At 41.9% G+C, this 26330-nt stretch overlaps 1 protein-coding gene across 8 annotated transcripts in view; it reads right to left on the reverse strand.

Annotated features, from left to right (window-relative positions):
- Window positions 1-26330, reverse strand: part of SAMD12 (sterile alpha motif domain containing 12) — a 380385-nt gene that overhangs the window by 146088 nt on the left and 207967 nt on the right. For 6 of the 8 annotated variants that reach the window (XM_035011801.1, XM_035011804.1, XM_035011808.1 and 3 more), the window contains exon 4: window positions 17009-17149. In XM_035011801.1, the coding sequence (XP_034867692.1) occupies window positions 17009-17149 (141 nt within the window). Of the gene's footprint in view, window positions 1-2314; window positions 3011-15626; window positions 16826-17008; window positions 17150-26330 lie in introns of those variants that run through there. The other 2 variants (XM_035011803.1, XM_035011807.1) reach the window with 2 other exon arrangements.

A 26330-nucleotide genomic window follows, 5' to 3' on the forward strand; every position in this document is an offset into this window, starting at 1 on the left:
CCGTTTAGCTCAGTGGCCACCACCCTAGTTCTGACCATCACCTGTTCTCAGCTGGATTCTGGCAAAAGTCACTGGTGGGCCTCCCTGGTTCCATCTCTGCCCTTGTCCAATCCATTCTCCAAACAGCAGCCAACATGATCTTTTAAAAAACATAAAGATGATCTCCTCACTTCTCTGCTTAAAATCCTCTAATGGCCTCTCACCGCGCTTCTTGAGACCCTAATTCCAAACGCTTCATGTGAATTTGAGGCTCTATGGATCTGTCCCTTGCTGTATCCAGGCCGCAGGACTCTCTGGAGCTCTGGGGTCCCACCGTAGTCTTTGTTTAGTTCTTGGATAATGCTATACTCTTTTGTGCCTCAGAGCTTAGCACATACTTTTCCACCTGCCCGCTTGCTCTTCCTCTTCTTTCACCTGGGAACCCTCATTTCTTCTTGTTACCATTAAATGTCACCGTTATCCCGCAGTCTAAATTAGAGCATCTCCTTGTATTTTATATTTTTCTTTCACTGCCTTTAACATAATTTTGTGGGACACACACACACACACACACACGCACGCACGCATACCCCTCATTTCCTGGGTAGAACTCTAGAAAAGGATGTGCTAACTGAACAATTTAAGCTGGTGTCTAGGACCATGTACTTTGGAGGACACCAGGGCTCAAATCTTCACTCCATCACTTCTCAGACTGGGTGATCCAGTTCAAAAGTCACTTCAAGTCTCTGTGCATCAGTTTTTTGATCTAATAGGGACATTAACAGCTCTGGTCTCACAGGCTGTTATAAGGATAAAATGGCGGTTCAAACAGAGAGTTTAGGACACTGCTGATATGTAATCAGCATATGCTAAGTGACAGGGATTACTGTTGTTCTTGCTCCCTGGCCTCATGTGGGACCAAGTACCCTGGGTCTCAGAACCAATTCTGATAAGATTTGGGTAAAAGTCTAAATTTTTGGAATAATCATTGGACTGAAGGCTCCTTGAGGGCAGAGGCTGTCTGGAGTCTAGTCTAGTAGCTAGCATATAATAAATGTCCAATAAATGTTTATCCAAATAGTCCATAAGCTGCCCTTCGAGGGTCTGGAAGGCACTGCCATCCTATCTCTGAAGATACCCATTATCTGGGCAGTGGAGTTTTGGCCACAGTCAACATGCTCAACTTCCCTATCAAGGGACAAAAGAAGTCAACTCTTTTTCAACCCGGTCTTTCTAAGCCCAAGGCTTGAATAGGATAGGTTCCCTGGAATCTAAGTAATATTTATTTCAATTATCTTTACTGTCACAGCACTTAGAAGCTACTGGGAGCTATTTTAAGGATAAAGAAACTCAAGTACTGGCATTTCCTAACCCCAGTGCCAGGTCAACCCAGGAGACCGAGTCCCAGTACAACTGCTTCTCCCCACAGAAACTGCTAAGCCATTATAATTTTAGCTCTTATTATGACACAGAGGAGAAAATGAAAGGATGACTTATTTAAAGATTAAAATTGTGCCTGTTTTATGGAGTAACTCTTTAAGCTGTTGGAAACTCAACTTCCAAGCCCTTTGAACTCAGTTTTGCCTCCAGATTATTTAAGGCAACAAACATACAGACAACCCATCATCACCACAAAACAGATGGAGTTAAAAACCTGCTTGTATCACAAGAGAGACAAGAGCAATGTGTATATGAGGGGCCCGGTTTTTTATACAGCTTATTTCATTTTTTAAAAGATTTATTTATTTATTATTTGAGAGAGAGAGAGACAGAGAGTACATGAGAACAGAGGGAGGGGCAGAGGGAGAGAGAGAGAGAATCTCAAGTAGATTCCCCACTGAGTGCGGAGCCCCATGCGGAGCCCCATGCGGAGCCCCCTGAGATCATGACCTGAGCCAAAACCAAGAGTCGAACACTTAACCACCTGAGCCACCCATGCTCCCCAGGACCCAGTGTTTGGGCACAGTACCTCAGAGATGCTCTTCATACCCATAGGGATTCTGCCACACGGTGGGTGATTAAGGAGTTGGTATCTGTGGCTGTGCAATCACCAGAAAGTCTAAATCAAAGCCTCCTCATGCTAGGTGGGCATCGGCGCCCATTTCCACCCTTCCAATAAGGTAGAGAATTGCTTTAACTGACCTTGTTTTTTCCTGAAAAGAATTCAAGGTAACATTTACACCTTTCAGTATGTGTTCTGGAAAAGTGGGGTAGAAAGCCTGAGCGCCAGTGTGTCAGCCTTCTCGAAGTGGAACACAATTTGCTTGTGCCACAAAGACTTTGGCAGCTAGCCCATTTGTCAGTTTCAAGGATTACGCTGTTTAGCATGGAGTCCCAATACCCAGCCTGGCACACAGTAGGCACTCAAAAGTTATTGAATGGGTGAATACGTATGATTATTCCATTTTAACATGCTATTACAATGTTAGATATGTAGACCACAGTCAATAAGTAATGCTTTAAAAAATAGGAAGGGAAAGATTAGGTAGCATTTAAACCTTGCACCCCCAATTAGCATTTTGAAAAGGCAAACAAAGTCACACAGATGGTTCAAGGATGGCCTTTGATACTTTCTTAAAGTCTGAAGGGACTGGGGTGCTGGGTAGTCCTCACTACCCTGCTCTAGCATACACATATCCTCAAATATGTACCCCTACATGCGCCTAGATAATGTCTGCACAAGAAAACAACCATTCGCACATTTGTTAATCACGGCTTTGTTTATACAGTGCTTCCACTTGGAGGAGTAAACATTCGTGAGCCTTTTAAACTGCTGAAAGAGACATTTTTCAGTTCACTGTGTGAACAAATGTGATGAGCCCAAGTCCCTACTAAGAAATTCAAGCCTGGAGAACTGGATAAATAAATATAAATGAATTCATTTGACTGAGTGACATTTTCATTTAATTAAAGCAGAAAATCAGCTCTAAAACAAATGATTATCCCTGACAAAGAAGCAGAAACTGGTCCTTAATTAATAAATTTCGAATAGTTCTTCTGCGGGCTGAGCAGTCTTTAGTGGAGAAGTACACTGGGGAGAAAAAAAGAGGGAAGTAGAGAGAGAGAACCCGGAAGATAAAGCACGTTTAAACTTTTAGAAATAGAAAGGATATAGAGACCATTTATTTATGCTCGAATACATATCAAATCCTGCTAGACCAAAAGTATTATTATAGTGAAACTCTTTGTATAACAAAACAAATATTCAAGTCTCAGGAGAGGATCAATTTTTTTTTTTAAAGTAAATACAAATCTAGGTCAATGAAATTTGTTCTGTTACTCTTTCATCTCTTCCTCCTTTCCATGGCATGATCAAATGACAAAAGAAAATTCAAATTTCCTGATACTTGGATAAATATCCACATATATATAGTTTACAGTAAACATGAACCATCACAACCAACCAATGTGATAGAAATGGGATGAACCAAAACATATACTCAAATACTTCTCATATATTTTCAGAATCCCCATATACTACCTTCATCAATGTTCAGTTTAATAGTTTTCAGTGCTAAATACCTGTGTTGTTTCTCCGATATAATGTGGAAAGAGTGAACCTTCAGATGTATACGTCAAAGCCACATTACCTCTTACATAGCAGACACTTGAAACCTTTCAGGTCACCGTTAATAATTTTCTGTGCATGCATTTATGTCGAATCAGTTACAATTAAATAAATTAAAATGGCAACTAGCAAAATTTCACGTCATTGATCGAATGAGTTTCAGACTACTCAGGGTATTTGGGGGCATCTCTGCTTCATTATGTCATCAAGTTGGGAGAGAAATTTCTTAGTGTCTCAATATCTCGGGTATGCAGGAGGGGCTTAGCAAAACCACACACCTACCACTCCTAGCAGCCCAGAATAATGGAAAATGGAGGATGGAGAGTGAAAACCACATGTGAGAAGCAAGATATTAAAAGAAATCTTTTATGTAAATAGTCTCAAGCGTTAATTCTTTTTTAGAGAGAAAGAGAAAGAGCACATGCAAGTGGTGGAAGGGGAGAGTGGTAGAGGAAGAGGAAGAGAGAATCTTAAGCAGGCTCCACGTCCAGCAGGGACCCTGATGTAGGGCTCCATCTCACAACCCTGAGATCATGACCTGAGCCGAAATCAAGAGTTGGACTTTTGGGGCACCTGGGTGGCTCAGAAGTTAAGCATCTGCCTTCAGCTCAGGCCATGATCCCAGGGTCCTGGGATCGAACCCCGTATTGGGCTCCCTGCTCCGCGGGAAGCCTGCTTCTCCCTCTCCCACCCCCCCTGCTTGTGTTCCCTCTCTCTCCGTGTCTCTCTCTGTCAAATAAATAAATAAATAAATAAATAAATAAATAAATAAATAAATAAATAAAATCTTAAAAAAAAAAAGAGTTGAACTTTCAACTGACTGAGCTACCCAGGCAGCCCTTCAAGCATTAATTTTTTTTAAATTTAATTTAATTTTATGTTAGTCACCATACAATATTGTAAGCATTAATTTTTTAAAAGTACATTGGTGTCTTACCATTTACATCAACATGGATGGAACTGGAGGGTATAATGCTGAATGAAACAAGTCAATCAGAGAAAGACAATTATATGGTTTCACTCATGTGAGGAATATAAGGAACAGTACAGAGGATCATAGGGGAAGGGAGGGAAAATGGAATGGGAAGAAATCAGAGAGGGAGACAAACCATAAGAAACTCTTAATTCTAGGAAACAAACTGAGGGGAGAGGGGGGCTGGGGTAATTGGGGGGATGGGCATTAAGGAGGGCATGTGATGTGATGGGCATTGGGTGTGATATGCAACTGATGAATCACTGAACTCTACCTCTGAAACTAATGATGTACTATATGTTGGCTAATTGAATTAAACAAAGTACATTAGCGTCAGAGTTTTTTATATAAAAGAAGAAAATGTATCTTTGAAAGAAGAGAGACTTAACAGCAGGCAAGTAGGTCACCAGGAAAGAGAACTGGTTTTGGAGACAACTAGTTACTTGCCCACCATGATAGTTTTATGTGTCAACTTGACCAGTCCACGGGGTACCCATATATTTGGTCAAACATTATTTTGAGTGTGTCTGTGATGGTGTTTTTGGATGAGATTAACATTTGAGTGGGTAGGCAGAGTAAAAGCAGATTCTTCTCTCCAAAATGGGTGGGCCTTATACAATCAGTTGAAGGCCTGAAAAGAACAAAAAGGCTGACCCTCCTTCAAATTAAAGGGGATCCTTTCTGCCTGTTTCGAGCGAGGGCATTGGTTTTTCCCTGCCTTAGGACTTGAACTGAAACACTGGCTCTTCTTGGGTTTTTGGACTGCTGGTTTTCAAAGTAGACCGCCACTGGTTCCCCTGTGTCTTCCACTCGCTGACAACAGATCCTGGGACTTCTCAGTCTCCATAATTGTGAAAGCCAATTCCTCACAGTAAGTCTCTCTCTCTCTGCATATATATTATAATTAAACATTAAGTACCTATCCCCTAATGGTTTTGTGTCTCTGGAGAACCCTGACTAATAGTCCCACTTTTCTGCTATGACCCTGAATGAGCAGTTCAGCTCTCTGGGCCAAGTTTCTTCATCTATAGAATGGGGCTCATGTTATCCATCTTGCAAAATTATTGTGGGGGCTAAATATAGAATTTAAAATGCCAAATGTGCAAATAGGTGCACAATCAATCTTAGCTCCAGACTTCCCTTTCGTAATAAATTGAAGATTTGGTAACTTGTGCCTTTGTATGAAAATAAATGCAGCATCTAATGCTGATGTTAAGATATTAATGATTTTGAAACAGCTGCCGAACTTTATAAAACCTTGATGGTTTCAAATATGAATCCCAAACTGCTCCTTGTAGAGCTGAAGCAACCACTTTCCTTTCTCTTCTTCCCCCTTCTATCTTTAGAGGAGGTCTTACCATGACAGCCTCGCCTTTCCCCTGCCTGGCACAGGAAATGGTGGAGTCTTGGTGCGAAGTACCTTCTTTATTATCCTGGGGGACTGCCCAAGAGAACCTATCTCATTCTGCCTGGGGAAATTGGGGAGATAGGATTTCAGTGGCAGTCACCTGGGAACTACGGGGGGCGGGGGGGGCTCTTTCTTGGACCTGAGGGCATCACCTGCAAGGTAAAGTGAGAGTATAGGACGGGCTCCACTCCAATTTGGTCTTTAATATGAGATATTCTCATTCACCCCAGTGAGCCCTACTCAGGCTGTGAAGGGGCAGAGTGCCTGGTACACTGTGCATGTGGGGTCTGTAGAGTGTTGGGCAGTACCACTCACACTTTCATCTGTATAAGCATCATGTCGGGGTGAAACTGTGGAAAATACAAATGCCTGGGCTGGAAAGCCTAATTCCACAGGTCCAGGAATCTAGAGTTGTGAAGAAGCATGAAGAAAATTCTGGGGCCGAGAGCATGGATTTGGGGGAGGAGAATGTGGTACAGAGATGTGAAAGATGATCCTTTACAATGCTCTTCTTCACTGTTGCTCACTCTTTCATCATGGGTTGCCTCATTGCCTCGTCTCTTGAGCTGACTTCTCTCCACTCCCACTGGCCACCACCCTCCTTTAGGCTGTCCTCATCTCCTGCACAGATTAATGCAAGAGCTTCCTCACTGGAGTCTGGCCTCTTGTCTTGTCCTTCTTCAGTGTATCTGCTCTGCTTGTGTTATACAAAGCTGATCAGGAGGGTCTCTGGTTCAAACTCTTTAGTGGTCCCCCACTGTCTCTAAATTCCTTAGGAGAGCAAACACAGAAGGTTTCACTTCACACTCCCTTACCCTTTCCCATCTTACTTCCCACCACTGTCTCCCCTCCTGCTCACTCTCTCCACCTTCTAACCAAATGAGCATTCCTCTGGCCTTCCACATGTTCCTGGGATGCACCAAGCTCCTTCTTCAATGTTGGCCACAGAACAGGCTGTTCTCTCCAACTGGGACATTTTCTTTCCATAGCACCTAAGCCCCACCTACTCCTCTGCTACAGCTCCTGAGGGAGATTTTCCTGATCACTCAGAGTCAGGGAAGTCCTGTTGCTTACTCACTCCCAAAGCATCATTAACATCTCCTTTCAGATCATTCACTGCGTTACAAAGATTATTTGTGTGGAAGTGTCTTCCCCATGGTAATGTGAAATCCGTGTATCTGAGAACCATGTCTCTCTTACTGAATTTCACCAACACCCAGTAAAGGTCAGGCACTCAGTAAATACAGATTTCTTAGTAAATAAAAGTTTTACAGCATGGTATATTTCTCTGAGGCTCTGATCATCTTGGCAATTTTATATTTGCTTGATGACTAAATCAAAAATTAACATACCTTAACTAAATATCTGGCTCAGTTTAGAGGTTACTGCCTCTTGGAACCTTTCCTGACATATTCTTTCTGGTTTAGATGCACTTCCTACATGATCCTTGAATTCTATGATTACCTCTGTTATGTATCTTTCACTTGACTTCGACAACAAGGATTATTATGTTCATCCCTGTATTCCTGACACAGAGCATCGAGTGCTGGGTACATGACAGGATCTCAGTAAATGTTTTCTGGATGAATTACTGAATGAGCAGCTGTGTAATTGCTACTATATAAAGCGATTAAAAAAGGGATACTATAACCAAAGTGTTATTTCAGAGAAGGAGAGTTTTGTCTCCTGGCTGGGGCACAAGGTTGGAGCAATCACAGTGTAGACTATGTATGTGATGCCTTCTGGAATTGGCAGGTAGACACATGGATGCAACGAGAATCTTGAATATCTACCCTTTGTGAAATTTTACTCCAGGCATTGAGAATTGGTTGCCCCAGAGAAAAAGGCCACAGAGAAAGTAGGCAATATATAATATTAGGGACTGAAATTCTAAAGTATACAGATAGTTTATTTCTCTGTTTCTTCTTAGAAAAGCCAAAGCAGCTCAGTGCATCCCTGAAAATGGCTTTCATTTTCTCTCATCAGGTCCACATGCCATTGCCCTATTACAACTGCTTTTCTAAATGAGGCCCATAAGAGATTCGAACGAAAATTGCAGGGTCTAGCCTTATCCTGAAGAAAGGAACCCAGTGTCAGTTGTGGAAAACAAATGTCAGTACAATATCAGTCATTCAAGGTCCTTCAAATCCACAGTCAAACCACAAGGTAAAATAAGAATGTAATCACATGGCCATCTTGAATTGTCCAAACAAAAGATATCAAATACATTTTTAATTCCACCTAGAACACTGAAATGCAAAGAGGTCAACAGTAAAGAATTCTGAGGTTGGTGATTTCTGCAGAGACAGACACAAAACATTTGGCATCCTTAACAGTTACTTTTCAGCATGGAAAAATGCCATAAAAACACGGAGTTTTGCAGAAGTAAGGACAAGGTTAACTCCTGAAAGAACATGTCCCAATTAAAAGAATGATGTGTGGTTACTTCTCCCTTATGCTGGTTAGAGGGACCATCGGGGCAGTTGGAATAGATATTTTTCTACCATGAAGAATGCAGCAGATAAGAAGGGTCCATTTGAAGTCTCACTGCAAATACCTTCTTGAATGACCCAGCCATAATGGACTCCCATAATGAAAATGAAATTGGAGTGGGTCTAACTAGGGTGTACATGGCACAATGCAAACCCCTACCGACATACTGATGTGTGAGCTCAATAATGCCCCCCAGAGGTCTATGTTTAGGCCTTTAAATATAAAACTATACCAAAGAGAATTTCTCGGAAGGCTCAAATACTTGATAAAATTAGAACTATTCCTGGCCACACCATTTGTATAACAGAGTATGGAGATTATGAAACATGTTGGGGAAAAGCTCAAGAAGGTAACAGATTGAGGAAATGCTATCTTGGACGCAACTTAGAGGTGACATGTGGTTGGCAGCTCCTAATCAAATAACACTGGATGAGAAAGTGGTAATCAAAGTCCCCAATTACAGAAGAATCATCTCCACAAACTCCTATAAGATTCCTGATCCTCATCTACCATGAGCCAGTAGGCAATTCACGGGGTCTTAGGAGAAAAGGCTCAGTTTATAGTTGTTGACAGTATCTCTCAGATAATTTAAAATTGAAAATAGTAGGAAAAACAACTCAATGAAGGAGTGGCTTATATATTTAAGAGCGCTTGTGAAAGGTGTATTTGTTTAAGAGCCATCACCATCACTTTTACTAGTCAAAATAATACAAAAAGATCACAACAGAATAAAAGAGATTCTGCACAGTTTTGCTCATGGATGATGCAAAATGGCACTGTAGCTACTCTTTTTTTTATTATGAATCCATAAAAATTGATATTGAATTTATTGCTTTGAGAAGATTAAGTTGAGAATAGTTAGTCAATAAGAGGAAAGGAGAACAATTAATTTTAAATCAGTAAAAATAAATGGAAGATCCACTCTCTGCTAAGTACTATGCTAGGAGGTAGGAAAGCAAAGGAAAATCAGAAGACAATGAGGTTGTCCGTATTCCACAGGGGAGATGGACAGACCTCTTGCCTCCATGCCTTCCTTCTGCCTCATGCCAGCCCTTAGCTATCTGTCAAAATTTATATCATTCAAGATCTAGTTCATGTATTACACCTTTGGCAAGTCTTCCTTTATCCCACCTATTCCCAGGTGAGGCTAAGTTCCAGTTCTTTGGCATTACTATACATCTATGTATTTCTATAAGGGCATACACATTCTATCCTCATTGCTAGATTGAGTGTTCCTTTCTATCCCTAACACCACAGACCCTGGTGCCCAGTGGATGGAAGAATAAATGGATACTAAATAGATATTATGTAATGAATACATTATTAGTGTGAACAACATGCTTACCAATGAAGAAGAGAGAATGGTTCTGCCTGAGAGATGAGGTAAGGCTTCTCAGAAGAGGTGATACCTCATCAAGACTAGGTCCTCTCATGAGTTTTATTATACCATATTCATAACAACTCCGTGAAATAGGTCTTATTCCCATTTTTACAACTGAGGAATCTTAATCTCTGACAAGTAACTTGCCCAAAGTTAATACATCTGTGAAATGCCCAGAATGGCTTTCTTTGGAATGGTAAAAAGTTTGGATTTTATTCTGTAGGCAGCTCGGAGCCATCAAATGTTTTAAGGAGGGATATAATGTCATCAGAAATGTATTTAAATTAAGTCTGGCAATAGAAGTAGGAAGTTAATTAAAGGTGGATGAATGGGACAGGGTAGAGACTAGAGATCAAACAACTAGTACGTCATTCTTCCGGCCTGGGAAGGAGCTTAAGAGGAATGGTTTAACACAGTGGCTAGCATGGTCATGAGGCAGGAAAAGACTGGAAACCCATTTTACAAGCAGAATTCAGAAGATATGTTCACTGATTACATATGGGTGGTAAGGGAGAAGGAGTAATCATAGGTCAGATGAGCCTTCTACATTAGGTGATGGAATGAGTAATGGCATTAACCTTGAGAAGAAACAAAGGGGGAAGAATAGGCTGGGGAGATGGTGAAAAAGACAATGGGGTTGATTTAGAACATTTTTAATTTGAGATATCAGTAGAATATTCAGAGTTCATGCCCTTTAGGGAGATTAAAGTAAAGATCTGAAGCTTCATAGTAGTCTAGGATGTATTTGGGAGTCACTATGAAGGAGGGGATGGTTAAAACAATGGCAGTGGATGAGATTCTCCAGAGAGCATTCACAATGAGAAGAGCTAAGAGGACCCATTCCCCAGGTGGCATCGACATTCAGAGAGTGACAGAAGAAGGGGGCTTGCTGTCAACTACAGAAGGAGCCATTGGAAAAAGAGGAGGAGAACCAAGAGGGTCATCATCACGCTCATGCAAACAGATGAGCACCAGGGAGGTAAAGCTCAATGTTAGCCAATGATAAGGCAGAAGAGCGGAGTACGGAGAGAACACACACGTGAACACCAGATCTGTAACTCCAGTGGCACAAGTAAATAAAAGACACAGAGGAGCCAGGAAATTCAAAGAGTGTAATTTGGAAGATACAAGAAGGGGCCATCAGACATACCTCACATATGCATAAAAGGGAATCTGGGGATTGGCTCAAGTTTTCTTTTCCAGGAGCTGGAAATATTACTATAATTATCTGCCTCAGAAGAAAGACAAAGAAAGCATTTCTTTATTTTTTTAAAGATTTTATTTAGGGGTGCATGGGGGGCTCAGTCGTTAAGCATCTGCCTTCAGCTCAGGTCATGATCCTGGGGTCCTGGGATCGAGCCCTGCATTGGGCTCCTGCTCCGTGGGAAGCCTGCTTCTCCCTCTCCCTCTCCCCCTGCTTGTGTTCCCTCTCTTGCTGTCTCTCTCTGTCAAATAAATAAATAAAATCTTAAAGAAAAAAAGATTTTATTTTATTTACTTGACAAAGAGAGAGAGAAAGAGAGAGAGAGAGCATAAGCAGGGGGAGCTTCAGGCGGGAGAGGGAGAAGCAGGCTTCCTGCTGAGCAGGGAGCCCAATGCAGGGCTCGATCCCAGGACCCCGAGATCATGACCTGAGCCGAAGGCAGACGCTTAACCGACTGAGCCCCCCAGGCACCCTGGCAAAGAAAGTATTTCTTAATGACAACTAAGATGCTAAGAAAATTTTAAATGAACAAGTGAATCATAAACATATTTAACCTTGATTTATTTTGAGACAATTTATGAAACTCTCAGGAAAACAGGGGCCTCTTAAGATGGTGGTAACTCAAGGAACCGCTAGGTAAGACTTCTACAAAGATAGAATGGTTTTCAGAAAACTTGTAATATTTTTGTATGTATGAAAGCCAGCCTCTAACACTGTTTTTCTTCTTTTATTATCTTAAGAATACTGGCCTGGCAATTTCTTAAGAAAATAATCATACAATTATGATACGACCCAGCAATTTCTAGATACGTAGCCAATGAAATGAAAACTCATGTTTATACAAAAACCAGTACATGAATGCTTATAATAGTTTTATTAGTATTTACAAGACTGGAAACAACCCAGATGTCCCTCAACTGGAGAATGTGGTATATCCAACTGTGAGATATCCATCCAGTGGAATACGAGGCAATTAAAATGAATGAACTGGTGATATACACCACAGCTCTGTTAAGTCTCAGTGAATCACAGTAAGTGAAAGAAGTCAGACTCTCTGATTCCACTTACGACATTCTGGAAAAGACGAAACTAAAGGGACAGAAAACACAGCAGTGGTTGCCAGAGGCTGGGGGTAATGAGAGGGGTTGACAACAAAGGGGCACCATGGAGAATATTTTTTGGAGTTACGGAACTTTTAATCTCTTGACTGTGGTGGCAGTTACACAACTATATGCATTTGTCAAAAGCTGCAGAGCTGTACACTAAAAATGGTGCATTTTACTGTATATAAATTAAACCTTAATTTAAAACAATAAGGAAAAAAGAACACTGGTTTGAGAATTAGGAGAACAGGGATCTAGTTTCAGTTATGCTACTAACCAGCTATGTAACCCTGAACTATTCTCTAATCCTCTTTGGGTCTTGGAGCCCAAAACTGTAAAATGAGATTGGAAAAATTTTCTCAAAGAGTCTATTGCTATGTTCTACAAAGACTTCCTTCTTTAAGCAATGTGGTGGACCAGATGGCCTATTTCAGATCAGATGGCCTACTTCAGTTGCTGAAGTATCACTGTGGGGGTGACTGGACTAAAATACCCAATCTGTACACATGGTTCTGAAAAGTCTTCTTGGATTAGAAAGTAGTATTTCTAATTTGTGTCATTCCAAAAGATGAAGCTCTAGGAAAGTCCTCTGGTCATGCAATTCTTAACTAAATTTTGCCACATATATTTGGACAATGTGGAAGAAGTCTTTCGGGAAACACTAATGTTTAATGAGCTCTAAGTGGCCCTGGTAAACAATCGTGGTCTTTTTTTTTTTTTTTTTTTCCACTTTGTAGGCACTCATTAAAAAGGCATTTGGAGATGGTGGCATTTGCTACCTTCATCTGCTTTATCCTCCAGTGTGGATACTGGTTTCTACTGCCCAAAGTAACCCCACCCTCACAGTTGTGATTACATTTTTACACGATCCATACAAGGAAGACATTGAAAAGGACATATATATATGTTCCTGAAATGAGGGAAGCATTTACAACTCAAAAGTGAAGATACTAAGAATAAAAAAATAATCTTGATAATGATGTTAAAAGTTTACATTTTTGCCCTTGTAATGCAGGCGTCCACCAACTATGGCCCACCAGCTATGTCTGTAAATAACGTTTCATTGGTACCCTGCTATACTCAACTCATTTAAGATGATCTGTTGTTGCTTTTACGTGATGTAGTAGTTGCCACAGACAATGCATGGCCCTTAAAGGCTAAAATACATACATGTGGTCCTTTCCAGAAAAAAAGAAAAAAGTCTGCCAACCCCTTTTCATAGAATATGCCACACACTATGCTATATGGCTTCCACATAAAATTTCATTTAACCGTCACAGCACTACCACGAAATAGGAATTATTACCCCCATCCGACGAATCAGAGGTACTGAAAGGTGATGGATAGAAGTTTGCTGTTGAGGCAGACAGACCTGTACTGTGCTCTTTACTAGCTGTCTGACATTGGGTCTGTTACTCAAATTCTTCATCCTCTATTTCCCTGTATTAAGTTGGGGCTAACTAAAGCACTGATCATGGTAGGGTAACTGTCAGGACTTGATAAGAGATAACTGTGCAGTGATTTGTATATAGTACAAATTTAAAACTCATTAGCCATATGAGAAACAGTCAGCTTTCAGTATCCCTGGGGTCTTTTTCTTCCTACAAACACTGTCCATTATTAAAAAAGCTAAAGATGCCCCTCATATGCTTGGTTATGAATTAATTTGATATTTTGCACCACCGCTGTGTGTTACGTAAGGAACCTTTCTCCCATCTCTCATGAATCAGGCAGGAGAGAATGATGATGTTTCCAGTTCTGTACTGCATTCCCCAAGACAACTGCAGGTGCTGTCACATGGGTGAGTTTTCTGCAGGAATGAGCAAACTAGCAAGTCCACCAGACTGACATCCTGGCTACCTCATGGACAGGACACAGAAGACCAAAAGACTGTATGGAGGAAGAAACCACCTCAATGGTCTCCAAGGCAGGGCCAAACATGGCTTCTGTTTCTTGCAAATGTCAGGTAGTTACAGGGCCATTGTGAACAAGAGAAGGGAAATCAGAGGCCAGCATTTTAGCTGAAGGACAGTTCTGGCTTTAGATGATGAGCTGTTTTAAAAATTTTTTGTCATGATTCATTGTTAGTGCCTATAAACTGATGTATTTACTATGAATCCACCATGCACATTTTAAAAATATCTCAATAGTTTTTGTCTCTGGGTCAGCATCCAGAAGGAGGAGATAAGAAAAAGCAGGGTAGAAACTCCATATTCCCTGTGTTCAGATGACCCACAGTAGTCAGCAGGAGCTTTCCCAGTCCTTTTGAGACCATCTTAGTCCTATTACTGTCATGGGGCTCCTGGCCAACAGTGGGAAAATGACTGGTACAGAATCAATAGCTTAAGGCCAGTTTTAAAACAGCCATCGGAAAGTTGGAAAAGTAGGCTTAGCTATTATTTCCTTTAGAAACATGTTCAGGAATTTCCAGAAGCTAAGTAGCATTCTAAAATCTTTGTTTAGACTTATTCAGCATATTTTTCTACTGATTAATATTTGCAGAGATGAAGAATCAAATATTCAATACTGAATCACATATCACCCCCATGGTGAATTTCCATATGATATATATGTTATGCCAGTCCGTTACTTGGATAGAATAGCATTCCAATTTTTATTATAGCAAACCCAGACCCAAAATATTTTAAGCCTACCCCAGCTGTCTTTAGAACTTCTATTATCAGTCATAAAAACAACTTGTCAATTTTTTTTTTGTTTCACTTTTTTTAAAAAAAGAAACCGTCACTTCAATAAGGCTATAGATTTTCTAAAGTCTGCCTGGCATGAAATGAGTTTGAACATTAACATGTAAAGAACAAGCAATAAAAAAGGTAATATGAGTGCAGACAGAATATCCAAGAGCTAGTGAACGTGATCTCTTCTAAAGGGAGTGGAATGAAAGAATACAAAATGCACAGCTTTTCAAAGCTAAAGAAAGTGACAACTGAATTGAAAAGGCTGAACTTAGCATTACCTTCCCAGAACACAAACATATATTTAGCTTAATAGACTTGAGTACTATCTCAGGAAAAATCTTATATATTATGCATCTAGGGCAATGAAAGCTGTAGAAAATGATTTTGCAAAGCAAACACACTGCAGGCTGACAGTAGCAGAGAGAAAAAAAAGAGTCTAAGGCACACGAGATGAGTTTAGGTCTCATTTTCTATATATCATCATAGGAAAACAAAGGAGCACAGAAAACCTCAAGACACTAACCAGAACCTGCAGAATGATGCAAGTGATTAAAGCTTAAAAAATGTGCATGTATTTTCTGATTATAACCATAATACAGATTTATATGAGAAAATTTGGAAAATATAAAAAAATACAAAGAAAACAATTAAAATCACCCACAATCCCACCACCTAGAGAGAACTATTATCAAAACACTGGCACATTCATTGGCATCCCTTTTTCTGTGTACATATAAAAATATGTTCTTTTTAAGAAATTTGATTCATACTATAAATAAAAAATTTTACATGGTCTTTCCCCCCCACCTCCACTTCCTATTTATTTCTTGAGTACTTCCCCATGTTGTCATATATTCCTTGAAGATTAAATGACTGCATTATATTGTACATTACGAATGTAAACAAAATTGTTTCTTTCCATATTGCTGAACCTTTAGGTTGTTCATAATTTTTCAGTTTTATAAATAGCACTAGGATGAACTTTCTTATAATAAATCTTTGAATCTCTATTTACTTCTTCAAAGAAACTAAAAAGTATATCAGTATGTCAGATTCAAATTTAAATCACTCAGTGTACTTGTACCTATAAATTTACCACTGGAAGCCTCTGGAGACAAATGCAAATAATGCATATCAAATAAACACACTATTTTCATATCACTCAAAGTCTGTATTCATCCTTCTAGAGCAGTCATCTTTAGGCAGTACATCACTTTCTCTAGGCAAATGTCTATTACTGGGTTATAATCTAAATGCAATAACATGAAACTTGGCTGACCCAGATTTCTCCAATATCAGTATACATGCAGTTACAATATTCTATAGATTGAAAAATACGCCAGGCTCTCAAAAATACATATTTTATCATCCTTTCACTTAAAACGGTGTGTAATGGACATTAAAATAAAATAAATAAAGGATTATAGCCAGTGGAGGTTGATAGCAACCAAATCTTATGTAGACACATGAGTTACATATAGTGCAACTTAAAGTTTTCTTCAAATTCCAGTTTTTTTCGGTCATTTCCTGTCATAGGTCTAACATATCAAATTTATTAATGATTCTTGTTTAGAGTTATATGGGCATAATTTCCGAGCTTAAATTCTTTACAGTCTATTTTTAAAAAATGATTCTATTTTCAGGATGCTAAATAGCATTCTCAAAAATCTCCCAAGAGTGTATGTGTTCATATGCATATATATACAGACACATACCTTTAAAATGTTTTTTTCCCACTAGTCAGTGAAAGGCAAAGTAAAATGAAACACAACAAAAATCCCACTTGTATCATGATCATATGAACTATGGAGTCATGCAAATTCCGAGGCCCCCTCAGACTTGGTAGTCAGACTAAGAGAGCTTGGGCCGCACTGTACAAGTCTAGGGGTGCAATTGTATCCACATCTCTGGGGTTGTGCAGTGCACAACCTATACAACTCTATGCGATGTCCTTGAAATTAGGTCATCAGATAATTCCATCTGCTCATCCCTTATTTGTGCATCCTTCCCCCAGTGACCTCTGAAAAAGAGAAGTTTTGGGGGGAAGTGGCCTCTAAATCTATATGCCTTTTTTTTTTTAAATAAAAGAAATTCCACAAAAACACAGTAATAGTTTCTCCCTGGCTCCCCTTTGTCATGATGGTAAGGGTTTCTTTCTTCCCATCCTCCCCTTCCATCCACCCACTAGGCAGTAGCAGGATACCTTGTGTGAGTAACTGTAGGTTTCTGACTTCTTCGCGCACCTTCAGCTGGAGCACCTGTTGTAAGATATGCTGCCGGAGGTTCTCCTGTGCAATCCCCATCCGCTCAAGCTTTTTGTCCGTCAGTCTCAGCAGGGCTCGCCCTGCAGGGTTTCAAGAAATAAAAGAAAAAGCAAATGAACAATAGCTGGAGAGGATTTCCATCTTCGTTTTTGGCTAATCCTGCCGGAACAGTAGTTTCCTTCTAAACAGACGTTTTAGGAGAAGGGGTCCTCAATTATTCTTACAGACAAGAATTGATCATCTGGATAAGGCAAATGCACACATTTAGAAAAGAAACCCTCTTTTTATCTAATTTTGGCCATCCTCCACTGAAAACACACAGAGTCAAATAGAAGAAGAGAATTTTAACCTGGGTATTTTGGACCCAGATTGCAGGTTTCCATAGAAACAATGCACTTTGGCGGGCAATAGGTCCTGAGGCTGGCCCATAGGAACTCATGCACAGACAGCCTAGCGGACCGGGATGTGGTAGCTGTGGTTATAGAGAATGCCTAAGCCAGGTTACAATAACGTTTCTGTGAAACATGCATGCAAAAGTTCCCGTTGTCACCTGCAGGCATTTGCCTGCTGCCCCGCCTAGTGCTGCGCTAGACTTCCATTTCCAGCTGGTGGGAGCTAAACCTTGATCCCAATCTCTGGCCTCAGGCAAGGGCTGCAGCAGCGCTGTGGGTGAGGGGAGCAGGCTGAGGGAGGGCATCTAATGACTGCCAAACAAGGTGGCTCTGGGAGTGAGTACCTGTGGTGTGCAGACACCCCGGGCCCCCAGCCAGCCTGGCAGGGCTTCCTTTGCCCCAGGACATCTGCATGATTCCCTTCCTACTATAGTTTCCATCAAATTCCCAAATTCTCTCCCACTCGGTGCTTGCCCTGAAAGAAGCAGACTTCCATTGCGAGGGCTTAGCACAAGAAATAAAGAGCATGATTGTGGTTAAATGCTGTAGCACCACCCTGTTCTCTCCCCAACCCCATCACCATACTTGTAGAGCTTTCTCATTTCAACTGATGGAGAGTCAACTATGTGTGATCAATGGTATATCTTTGGGTACATTATCACATATACTTCAGAAAGTAAATTTTTTACTTCCTCAGAACAGACATCCACCAGCCAGGAGATGGGGTTAACGGACATTTTCATCAGAGATATAGGGAAGTGTATGTGGCCTGTGAATAGAGACAGGCAAATAGAGAGAATCAGGTAGGAGCGATCTGTGCTGTTTGCTCTTCTCTTTTACCTCCCATTAACCCTTGCTAAATGCACCAGCTGGGATAAGTTACGTAACATTTTACAGTAACAAATGATCCCCAGATATGGGGGTGGCTACAATAAGGTTTATTTCCTGTGTCCTGTACACATCAACCTTGAACATTGCTGATTATTGTACCGAAGGGAAAAGAGAAGGTGTTAAAAGGTCTCATGGCATCATAGCCTAGAGGTCATTTACAAATCATTGGCCAGAACTAATCACATGAACCTTCCCGCCCACACAGCGTTCACATATGAATTGTGCATCCAGTGGGGGAAGGGGGAGAGAAGTATTTGACAGGCAGCACTGATAAGAACTACACCAATACAGACTTGGCTTGGGACCAGGGCCTGGCAAGGAAGTGAGTGCAGTGAGCTGTGGTGGTCTGAAGCTTCAGCAAAAGCTACATCTGGAAGAGGAAGAAGAGGCAGGGAAAAGGAATCCTAGGTGGCCATAGCTGACAACACCGGGCAGGTTGTGGTGGCCATGAGAAAGGAAGGAAAGAAGATACAGAGCCTCCAAGCAGTTATGGTTGTCTCCTGTGATAGACAGAATGACATCTTCCCCTCCAAAGATGCCCATGTCCTCTTCTCTGACACCTGTGAACATGTTACCTTACATGACAAAAGGGACTTCGAAGGTGTAATTATGTGAAGGGTCTTAAGATGGGAGATTACCTGGCATTATCCCACCTGGATAATCACGCAGGGATCCATAAGGGAAAGAGGCCGGAGAGCCACAGAGAGAGATGGGACAATGGAAGCAGAGGTCAGAGTGAGCTGGCCACAGGCCAAGGAAGTCAGGCTTCTAGAAGCTGGAAAAGACAAGGACATGGATTCTCTCTCCTACTCTCCCATCAGGAAGAATCTCTGCCAACATCTTGATTTTCCATAAGACCCATTTTGGACTTCTGACCTCTACAACTATAACACAGTAAATTTGAGTGGCTTTATGCCTCTAAGTATGTGATCATTTGTTATAGCAGCAATTGACCTTTTGATTGAAATTTAACATACTTTTAAAAAATCAACCGATGGCTTTAGATTCCCTTTCCTAATTTCTGGGCAGTGGCATCTCAAAGGTAGAGAGCTAAGGAGTGGTGAACCTGAGTTCCAGGCCAGGACAGCCCTGCCTTCAAATGCTTTCCTCACCGTCAAACCTTGGTCCTGAACTTTCATTCAGGAAATAAAGAATGGGATTTGGTATCCTTTATGTGGATAATCCACTTTCAGATAAGACATCCAGCTCTTCATACATGCTCTCAACTTACAACTACTACATAAAAAGCTCCCTGAAGTTCAGATGATCTAAATCCCTCTCAACACCAAAATATAGATCACCCATCCTCCTTTCTGTTCCCCCTTAATTGAGCTATGGTTTCATAAGCTGTGCCATTTGGGAGGTGGTGCTGCTGAGGCTCTGGGAAGACACATGGGAGCTGGGTCATGGTAAGTTGGCTGGTCTGTCTCTAGAGTACGATGCTAGTAAGTCAAGATGAGGATTTTGTTCCGGTGTGCATGGCTCAGCTTCTCTGTCTGGTGGCCCCCTGAGAACCTCTAGCCTCAGCCTTTCCATTAATGTACCTGACTGGTCAAAGTGTGGATCCATAAGACCTATTAGAATGTTATTCCCTACTTGGGTGGGTTAATAGCTTTAGCTCTGAAAATGCAAGTTACAAAATCCTATTAGTTGTAAAATCTGTGCATTTTAGACTGTGTGGGGCAAACAATTGTGCTTATCAAACATTTCACATGCTAAATACTCAGCTATTCAAACTATTGTTATCCAAATCCTGAGAAAATAAATATTATTTCCATTTTGTAGAAAGGAAAATTGAGAAGTTGAAAAATATTCAAAACAGGAGAGCCTTTCCTAATTCTTCCTACTATATCTTCAGTTGTGCTTTATCTTCCTTGGGAGGAAAATGAAGGGCTCAGACAACAAGAAGAGAGATTATGGGGAAATTGTATAGAACTTCCTGAAAAAACAACTTCTAGAAAAGATCATGATCTGCATGCACACCGAAGATGGGATGAATAAAATCTGATTCACTGTCTTCCTTGGATGGTTCCTACAGAGCCACCCAGGTCCATGCTTCTGAAAAATCTGCTCAATTAGATCATTCCCAGCAGCAAATGTCCCATTAATCTCCTATCCCACCACCTACTGCTGACCACAAAATAGTGTCCAAATAAGGGTGGTGATGCTTTTGATGCTGGTGTTGGGGAAGTGATAAGTAGTCAATTATCAATCACATTTTTTCTTTTTTTTGCAATTTATATTGTCACTTTTTGTTGTTTAGCATAAAAATCCAATTGTTAATTCTACAAACACTTATTGAGCACCTACTGTGTCCCTGTCACTTTGTTATTCCCCTGGAGTATGATGATGAATAGGACAGACAGGGTCAATCTTGGTGCCTTCAGAATGGCAAGGCAGGCGGCTAATGATAAATGTTGACAGGCATGTGATGTGTGCTAAGAAAGGGCAAACACAGATCACAGAACTGCATGACCTAACCTAGTCTGGGTACCAGGAAACTGTCACTGAGTAAAGAACATTTAACCTAGGACTTCAGGAGTAACAGGTAGTCAGACCAAGACCACTGGATAAAGGAAAGATTTTTTTGAAAGTCCAGCAACCACGTGGATGAAGAGGGAGACCACTACTGCAGACAGAGACCAGAGGCACGCCGTAATGGCTTTTGCATTCCCTGCCTTTTCTCCAGAGAGGGCCTTGGGCACCTTGCTCTGCACTCAGTGGTCCTCATAGGGAGGAGTCCAGAAGAGAAAAATCAATTCAGTCTCAGAAGAGGCGCACCAACTAAGTATCCTGATACTCCAACCTGCTTATAAATGGTATTTAGCTAATCCAGGCTGCTCGGCCTTCACAGACTCATAGATTCTTAGAGTTGGAAGAAGCTTAAAGTCCTCCGCATTGATCATATGCTGACCTTTGACTCTTTCCTTTATCAAGCACGTATTGAGCACCACTGTATGCCCGACACTATTCTGGGTACTGAGGCTGTGGAGAGGAGTCGTCTTTTCTGTCTTCATGGAGCTTACCAATTAGTGCCAGAGATGGATAATTTACAAACGAACTGGTATGCAGTGGCAGACAGGGACCCCTCCCGGAAGGATGGCATTTTGTAGTTTGGGTGGTGAGGCAAGGCCTCCTTCCACAGGTGACCCCGGAACATCCAGAAATGTCAAAGTAATGAGCGGAATGGCAGGAAGGCTAGTGTCACAAGGGCGGAGGAGACAAGAGAATGATAAGAAAGGAGGTCTGAAAGAAGGCAGGTGCCAGATCATACAGGGCCTGCTAGGCCTTGGTGAGGACTTTGGATTTTATTCTGAACATGGGAAATTTTAAGCAAGGGATGACGTGGGTGTGATCTTATGTATTAAAAGAATCCCTCTGGTCCCTGTGTGAACGGACTGAGGGTGTGGAGGTGGGGAGGTAAGGAGCAGTGGGAGGAGTCAGCACATGGCCAGGGTAGTCAAAGCAGGAGGGGCTGGTGCCTCGGGTGTGGGTGGAGGGGAAGAAATGGGGGGTGAAAAAAAGGCAGACCTCAGAGATGATGGGGTTTTTCAACCAGAGCCACCAAGGGTCGGGGGCACCATTTCAGTGCAGGAAGCTGAGTCTCCACTCCGCTGGGTTGGAGGCACAGGAAATCATGGTAGTAGGAGTGCTATTTTTTTCTCTTGAGGTCACTTGGGATATAGAGAAGTAACGGAAAGAACAGAACTAAACAAAGGAGGATTCAAATATTCTTCCTTCTTCCCCATAGTGCTTTTAGTTCTTCAACTTTCTTCTCAAATCCCAAAGCTCTGAGCTGACTGCGGTAAGGGGAGCACAGGGGGCACATCCTGGTGGAATTTAGAGAAATACGAGGGACCAGTAATGACCCAAGCTCTGTACTGCTTTGTCCCCAACAATGGTCCTCAGTGCCAAAGATGCTTTCTCAGGACCCTCTGCAGAAGCTCAAGCCAGGCAACAGGCAATGAGAAAGTTTGCCCAGCAGAAACACGGGTCTGATGCTCTGCTAACAGGCCTGGAAAATTAGTACTTTGCTGCAATATAAGCTTGAGCATAGACATAAAAGCTTTATCAAGTGTGATCCACCACCATGTGGCATAAGAATCAGTATCTGTCCTGTCAGCTTCCCTGCTGTCACTGTCCCTATGCTTGCATGTAATGCTCAAATATTTATTGAATGAATACACTTAGTGCTACTAAATGAATGTTCTCTTCTTTACTCACATACGGATGATCTCAAGGTCATTAACTGACTGTTTTTCCTGATGTAAGAGACTTGGCTGGAAACCGACTCCCAGGACGACGAGAAACTGAAAATAGCAGAGGGTGGAGGCTGTATTGTGTTGGTGGGGACCGCAGATGCCAAGTTGAAAGGAACACAGAACTTGACGCTAAATGAGTACTTTGCCTTCCCGCAGGTTTCAAGAAAGACAAGTGTCTCGTTCTTCTTTTGAACAGGCAACCAAGAGAGACTGCAAGGCTTGATGGGCAGACGGGCAGCAAGAACAGACGAGGGGCCCTGGACACAGAGGGCTGTGTATTTGTTTCCTACAGTTGCGGTGACAAACTGATACCTAGAAGTGGGGGGGCAAACACGGGGACTTAAAAAAATAGAAATGTATTCCACGTACTTCTGGAAGCCAGAAGTCCAACAGCAGTTTCCCTGGGCTGAAATCAAGGTGTGGGCAGGGTCACACTCCCCCTGGAAGCTGAAGGGGAGAATCCGTCCTTGCACCTTGCTGCTTCTGCTCGCTGCCTGCATTCGCTTGCTGGCAGCCGTGCCACTCTGATCTGCATATCCTCGTTTCACCTCCTCTTCTTCTCTTCTGTGTGTGTACTCTCACTCTGCCTCTCTCTCGGAAGCACGCTTGGGATGTGATGTAGGGCCCGCTGAAATAATCCTGGATAATGGCTTCCTGTGATGACCACATCTTCGAAGACCCTTCTTCCTTATAAGGAAGAAGTTCCTACCAGTTCCTACCAGTTCCTATCTCTGGGTGGCCGTCACGCAGCCTGCTCCAAGCTGGAAGGAATCTTGGAGATTTCAGAGTCTGGCACAGGATTCGTCGTCGTGTTCCACATAGAGAAGTGAGGCCCAGAGAGAGGGAGCGGACTAAAGCCACACAGGAAAAGGAGGGGGAAGACTTAGGTCTAGACATGCATTTCTGACCTTCAGGCCCAGTCTGGGCTTTGGTCTCTAGTTCAGGTGTTCCCTACCTTCTGCTCAGAGAATTGTAACAGAAGTCCTGTCACAGCTTCTCAAGATGGGCGACTGTATGCTGTAAGGAACAAGGGGAAATTTCTGGGTAAGCTTGGCAGGGGGGTTCGAGGGATGTGGCTTCGGGCCCTACCCTACTGGGAAGTCTCAGTGCCACTATAAGTGGTTGGGGACCGCCATTCTTCCCAGAGAAGAGGCTGGAACACAGGGCTCTTTTCTGCTAGAAACAGAGGTCACTTACAGTTCCCCCGTGAAAGAGCCATTTGTATCCTGGGCTAGCTCCAAACCTGCTCTCAGGTAAAGGCCTGTGTTATGCACCAGGTAGATGTTCCTGGCTCTACCCCACTCTTGGCTGGTCAAGAGCAACAGAGTGATGAGTGCCAGACATACAGCCAGTGTCCCATAGCCCAACCCTCGTATCTTCATCTCCTCCTCATTCCAAAGTTGGATTATCTGGAGCAAATAGGGAGAGAGGTAGAATGGCAAAAGCTAAAAGGTTTAGATAAATGCTCAGGAAAACATACGTGAGGTCTTAGATTTCTCATCTCTGCAATGGGGATGAAAATGACACTATTTTATAGGGTGACTGAGGATCAATTGACATAAAACATACACATGCCCTTTGTAAACTGAAACCACTAAGATCATGCAATATGGGTCCTATAGTTCTTTGGCTGGCTGAGAATGCTTTCTCCTCCTCATAGCAATGATCATGATAGCAAATATTTATTGAACAGACACTGAGTTAAGCATTGGAGAGTTTGACATGGATAACCTTACTTTCAACAATTCTCTGAAGATACTATATCTATACCTGATTAAGAGTGACTGTACTCAGCTGAAGGTCCTATAGCCACTAAGCTGCAGAGCTGGGATACCAATATACATAAAGACCATGCTCTTAACCACCCCCTCAACTGCTGCCCAATAATTCTTCAAACAGACCTTATGTGTCCCCAAGCCCATGTCTGCTGATTCTTGTGTAGGGAGACCCACAAGGCAGGTGAGAGGATGAGGATCAGAGAAAGGTCATCATATCTGATGACATAAAGGCAAGCAGTGCAAACACTGGCATAACTTCACAATACTCAAGGCTGTGATGACCTTCATTCTTTGGTCTTTACTCAGTAGAGTATCACAGGGGACTGAGTAGTCTTTGAGAGCAGCCATTAAACAGATTCATCCTCTCCCTCATACAGATTATCTATGTCTGTACCATGAACTGGATAGACCACTAGCAGCTAGAAAGAGAAAGATAAGATGATTTCCCTGCCAGAGGGACAAGCACAGGTTCTTTGAGAGCCCACAGGAGGGGCCCTAACTTAGCTGGGGTCCTTGAACAACAGTAACAAAAAAAGCCAAGATGGTGAGGAGAAGGGAGAAGGGCATTCAAGGCACAGGGAACAGCATAGGCTAAGACAGGGATCTGAGAACCAAAAGATGCATTTAGGGAACTCCAAGAAACTTGATATTGTTACGTGTGAAGCATGAGGCAGAAGCACATCATGCAGGGTCATGCCATTTCATGATGTTCTACCCTATAGAGGAGCCAGTCTTACTCTTTCTTTCTCTGCCCACCCCAAAGTAGCACATAGGAAACACTAATGGATGATATGCACAGTTGCAAAACACTCCCATTTACAGGACTAATTACAGGTATTACAGGAATACCTTATTTTTGCCTACATTGTATCCCTGCTCATTTCTGGTAAAAGAATCTCTCTTGACTTTTGGGAGCTGGTTCTCCTCACCCAATGGGCCTTTTAACAATTAAAAAAAAAAAATCCCTGTGGTACCTTTTACTTCTAAAGTAAATATAATGTTCTTGATTATGTTTATTTTTCATTTTCTGATTCCCTTCCACCTCCTCCCATAATGTAAGATCCATAACAGCAGGGTTTCATGGATGTTTCCAAGCACCTAGCTGGAGCCTAACTCGAAGTAGGCACTAAATGTATATTGGTTAGGGGTGCCTGGGTGGCTCAGTCAGTTTAGCGTCTGACTCTTGGTTTTGGCTCAGCTTATGATCTCATGGCTGATGAGATCGAGTTTTGAATCAAGTCCCTCACTGGGCTCTGCACTCAGCAGGGAGTCTGCCTGAAGAGTCTCTCCTTCTGTCCCCTCACACCATTCATGAATGCACATGTGTGCTCTCTCTCTCTCTCAAATGAATAAATTAAAAAATAAATAAATATTGGTTAACTTAATGCTGGGTGTTCACTAGAATTCATTAGAAATGCTAAAATTTGCTAGAATTGCCATGGTTTCTAAGAGAGAAGTTCTCTTTCTTTCTTAGATCATGTCCCAAGGGACAATATGAGCCTAGACTTGCTGTCAGTGGCTATCTTTGCCAACATATGGAGACAATTTGCTAGAGAATAAAGCCAACAGAGGGAGAAGAGCTGAAGGAAAAAGAAAAAAGGGGAGTGAGGAAGGAAGATAACAATAGGGGATTTCCTGAATACAGCCTTGCCTGAAGTCAGATACCCCTGGGCTTCTCATTTATGTAACGCAATATTGGGGTGGGGCAGGTTAGCAAGCTGAGCTCATTTACACCATTTGCTTCCAAGGGAATCTTGACTTACAGGTCCAAGCTCATGTGTGATGCTTGGTGAGGCACTGCACCATCTCTCTTATTCCTATTTTCAAGAAAGCCCAGCATGGTGTGTATAAGAATGATATGAACCTATCCTATAATAATTGGCTTTCAAAAAGTTAATCATTGGCAAATTTTGGTATTTTAATTTTTATTCCTTACAA

This window comes from Mirounga leonina, unplaced genomic scaffold, assembly GCF_011800145.1.
Source record: "Mirounga leonina isolate KUSES-001 unplaced genomic scaffold, KU_Mleo_1.0 Mir_165, whole genome shotgun sequence".
Classification (NCBI taxonomy): Eukaryota; Metazoa; Chordata; class Mammalia; order Carnivora; family Phocidae; genus Mirounga; species Mirounga leonina.